Source organism: Phaseolus vulgaris, chromosome 10, assembly GCF_051622355.1.
Source record: "Phaseolus vulgaris cultivar YP4 chromosome 10, ASM5162235v1, whole genome shotgun sequence".
NCBI lineage: Eukaryota > Viridiplantae > Streptophyta > Magnoliopsida > Fabales > Fabaceae > Phaseolus > Phaseolus vulgaris.
Genome location: NC_143507.1, coordinates 14,640,421 through 14,644,805, shown reverse-complemented (window position 1 = coordinate 14,644,805; position 4,385 = coordinate 14,640,421). Strand labels below are relative to the sequence as shown.

The 4,385-nt window shown below is 33.0% G+C and overlaps 1 protein-coding gene across 5 annotated transcripts; it reads right to left on the bottom strand.

Moving 5' to 3' along the window:
- Positions 1-819: 819 nt before the first annotated feature.
- LOC137818353 (proteasome subunit alpha type-4) lies at positions 820-4,148 on the bottom strand. Of its 5 annotated transcripts, none has more exons than XM_090296405.1 (3): positions 3,955-4,087; positions 1,930-2,042; positions 820-1,825 (listed from the first exon to the last, which is right to left on the bottom strand). In XM_090296405.1, exon 3 carries the CDS (start codon positions 1,800-1,802, stop codon positions 1,050-1,052), a length of 753 nt encoding a protein of 250 aa, XP_090152531.1. In that variant the 5' UTR covers positions 1,803-1,825; positions 1,930-2,042; positions 3,955-4,087; the 3' UTR covers positions 820-1,049. The 5 variants fall into 5 exon arrangements, with proteins under 5 accessions (XP_090152531.1, XP_090152532.1, XP_068477818.1 ...); XM_090296406.1 differs by having other exon boundaries at positions 2,004-2,042; XM_068621717.1 differs by lacking the exon at positions 1,930-2,042 and having other exon boundaries at positions 3,955-4,148.
- Positions 4,149-4,385: the final 237 nt, after the last annotated feature.

The following is a 4,385-nucleotide window of genomic DNA, read 5'->3' as shown; positions in this document are numbered from 1 at the left end:
AAAAGTCTTATAACAATGTTTGTTTAAGAAAAAAAAAACTAAAAGTCCTGATGACTGTAATTGAGTAAAACAACATAATTGAAGTCTTATTACCTCTTTGTTTGAAAAGACCTAAGTGTACTGATATAATGTGATTGAGAGAGAACGCATAATAAAAATCACAAAAAGTTTAGAAGAAAAAAACTATGCAAATTGTATATATAAAAAAAACGTTATTATTTTTTTTCAGAACTACGGAAAAAAACTATAAAAATTTATATATGATTAATTGTATGTAATAATATAATCAATTATGCAAAATAAAAATTGAAAACAAACTACCCTTTAAAAATGAGAAGTGACTCAACATAAAAAGTCATGTCATAGTGTTAAAACGGTGTACAGTAAACATAGGTAAAACGGTGTACACTAAAGAGTGAGTGTATGTAAAATGTTTCCGTAGAAATTAATAGAAAACCAAACTTGAAACTAAAACCATTTTCAACATTTCTTATACAAATCTTTAAAAACTGGAAATAAAGCGAAAAAGATACAATATTGTAAAAAGAAGTATCAAGTTTATTTTAAAATAATTTTAAGAGTCATTTTTCATCTTTATCATCAATTTTATTTTAATATAATGGTGCAAATAAATAATTAATATTATAACCATTATATTAGACAAAAATGAATGTATACTTACTCTTGAAATAATTTACTCTCTACTGACTAATTATTGCAAGCAAATAATAAAGTAAACACTTTTCTCAAATGAATAGCTCTAGTCTCGATAGGCATTTGGTTTAACTTATTTTAGAAAAATGATCGCTATTTGTCAACTTCATCAGAAATATTTTTGAAATTAATATAAACTAAACACACATTTAAAAAGTGAATGTTCTCCTACATAGACTTTGATTCAAATAATAAGTATCAAGCATGGAAACAGGGTGGTTAACCAAATGGAACTCAACCAAGATCCAAAATGTTTAAGCTTGCAATATGTTTGACCCAATTGCTGAGATCTGATGCCAAAAGCACCATAAATGAATAAGATGGGCATAATTGAACTAGGCAGTGTCAGTTGCAGGTTGGGTTACACCAAACTTCACCAACAGCTTAGTGAGGGACTCTGCGGAGCAAACTTCATACTTTACTTTACCAGAGGGTGACAGAAAAACCTCAGCAAGTTCAAGCTTATCTGAAGTCAGACTTGTGCTGTCCATGGTTTTACTTAAAACCTTCAATGCAAGTTGAACTGCTTCTTCTCTTGTGATATCATCCTTGTAGTCCTGTTTCAGAATTGATTGTGCTGCCTGGTTATTTGCCCCAATGGCTCCAGCTTTCCAGCCACCATAATTTCCACTAGGGTCACTCATGTAAAGCTGAAAGCCATAGTTTTTGTCCCATCCTGCAAACAGAAATGAGACCCCAAATGGCCGAAGACCACCAAATTGGGTGTAACCTTGCTTTGTATCACAGAGAGACTGAACTAGCTGCTCAACTGGCATTGGCTCTTGATAAGCATAAGTGTAGCGTTGTGCTTGGACCCTTGCAGTATTGATTAGAATGTTGGCATCAGACATTATCCCAGCCACAGCACATGCAACATGATCATCAATCTTGTACATTTTCTCAGTGGAGGTTGAGGTTTGAAGCAGCTTGGATGTGACCTTTTTTTCACCAACCAACACAACTCCATCTTTCGATAAGATCCCTATTGCAGTACCGGCATTCCCAATAGCTTCCATTGCATATTCCACTTGGTAAAGACGTCCTTCCGGAGAGAAGATTGTTGTTCGGCTATCATATCTTCGAGACATTTTGATCTCTGACTAGTACTGACCTGTGCAAAGTAGCAAACATGGAAAATGAAAGGATTTAAACTCATATGTCCTAGGTTGAAGCAGAAAGGAAAACATTCTAATACTTTTTTCTTTCTCTATATACCCCTACAAGCTTATCTGAATATTATAAATTTTGAAGAGAGTATAACAATGGAATTATCTAAACTCCTGAGTTACCACCAACCCTCTGGCTCTTTCGGCAAATATCAGTTCTTACTGTCCTAAAAATAACAACAGCCTCTTTAGCATACATTAGTTTATACAGGAAAAAAAATCATTAGATTGACAATATAGGCTTACACAACACTAAATTCCTACTCTTCATTACGAGAATAAGTACCACTAAGAAAAAAGAAGTGTCAAGCACATGATTTATGTCCAAAAATATAGAGCCCCCAGACTCAATTGGGAAAAATAAAAGGACGTAAAAGACCAGAACATCAGGATAATATATCAAATTTCATGTATAAAATGGAGTTTTTTCATTACACACGATACATTCACAAAATAATACGAATATGCTCCTGGACCATTGATAATATGAAAACAGTTGTGACATTTGAGGCTATTGTGGCTTTATCTCACCTTTAAAAATGAGTTTTTTCTTCTCTAAAATCAACATAAATTAGACGGCTCCATGTTTATTACACAGCTGAATTTCTCAAGATTATCTACAAAATAAAGTTTCTAGTGCCTATACATGTAGTTATTTGCCGCAAGACACAGAATAATAGAAGGATAAAGTAAAATTTCCTGCTGACAAATGATAATACAATTAGGGAAGGAATTGTGGGTGATTATTTCTTGAAGCTGACAAGGTAACCCTGCTAGTTGTGTTCTACTGTGAGGTTTACTAAGTTAAGTTGTCAATTGAATAGGAAGTTCGGGCGATCACAGAGAGCTGCTCTGACATACACTATTATTTACGCTATAATTGGCTTCCTTTTTCCAAAATGTTTAGGAAACATTCGATAAAAATACTGGTATGCCTGTTGAAATAATCCATATGAAAACCATAACAGTATCCTCCAAAATATCTTTTATACTCCTGGCTAGGAACAGGTTGTAAAATGCTAAACTTCAAAACGAAACTTTAATATGGAAACACAACAACAATAAGAACCTTGACATTTTTTAATGGAAAAGTTATGCAAGTTAGAGATATGATGAGGGCAAGGAAAAAGGCATAAAAGAAGGAACATTTCCCACCCTAAGATGTTCATAAACCTGATGCACAAACCATCAAGTTTAAAGCAACAAACAAACTAAGAGCTGCATTTCCTTATGAGATAAACTTTCAAAGACTAGCATGATGCACAAGAGGCATTAGTTTTGGTTGTTGAGTTGGTATCCACACATAATGACTTAAATAATTAAAGCAAATTTATTCTGAATTATTTATCAGCCGGAAAGATAAAGTTCCTAAAGATATGTCCATACCAATTTAGTAAAAATAATATTTCCTGCCCATTGAGCCGCAGGAGCCAAATTGAACTTCCATTCAGGATAAAAAGTATGACTCAGTTGTAATACAACATAGAAGTCAAGGCCAAAATGAGTGAACAACTAACATCTTCTGAACTAATCATCATATTAAGGTTCATTAACATTGCACACCTACCCAAGAACACATCACACATCAAACTTCAAAATCTTGTATCACAGCTCATAAACAAAAGTACCAGAGTAATAGACAAAAAATAACGCAAAAGATTATTTCAGTTTGAATGCCCTGTCAAACTCACAGCAAGGTAAGGATTAGATTTTGAAAAGCATAAAGAAAAAAGAAAATCAAACAAATGCAATTTTGAGGTTGATCCTAACCCAGTCTTACATTAAAAAAAGACAGTCATTTATATCAACATTAACTAATAATATAAACTGTTTCAGAAAATTATACATCTCAGTGAAAAGGGTACATGTAACTATCTCCAGAAATCACAAAGATCGAAGTTTTAAACTACCCACAAACAAACCTGCTGTGCAGAGTAACAAAAAATAGTCATAGACTCAACTAATATCAAAGGAAACCAATTATTCAACCTATTTGAGAACTCCACAATCGAATTAAAGAAGACAGATGGAAATTTAAATTGGAATTGAAAGAAGAAAAACAAGGAAAACTCACACGAACTCGGTGGTGAAGGGGAGGTGGTGAGTGATAGAGAGAGCAAAAGGGCAAGAGAGAAGACAGAGAGTGAGGTTGGAAGATGAGTTGAAGACTCCAATTTCCCTCTGTACACGAAATCTTACGACTTTACTTTTGTAGTTTTATTTTATTGTTTTCTTGATGTTAGACAAACTTATCAGACAAGAAATCCTAGCAGAGGGGTTTTCTTTAAGAAAAACTCATTTTTATTGGTATATAACATCTATATAAAATAGAAAGGAGATGCATTTTTATAATTGTTTTCTTTATCATTTTTTAATTAAAAAACTAAAATTATGTTATTTTACATTATATAATTTATATTTTATAAATTTATATAATTTTTGTTATATAAGTTTAGATTAGGGATGGCAAAGAGGGGCGGGCCGGCCCGCGGCCCGCTGGTAGAA

Coding starts and splice junctions, on each gene's coding strand:
- LOC137818353 (XM_068621717.1), bottom strand. CDS start 1,802: ATGTCTCGAAGATATGATAGCCGAACAACAATCTTCTCTCCGGAAGGA.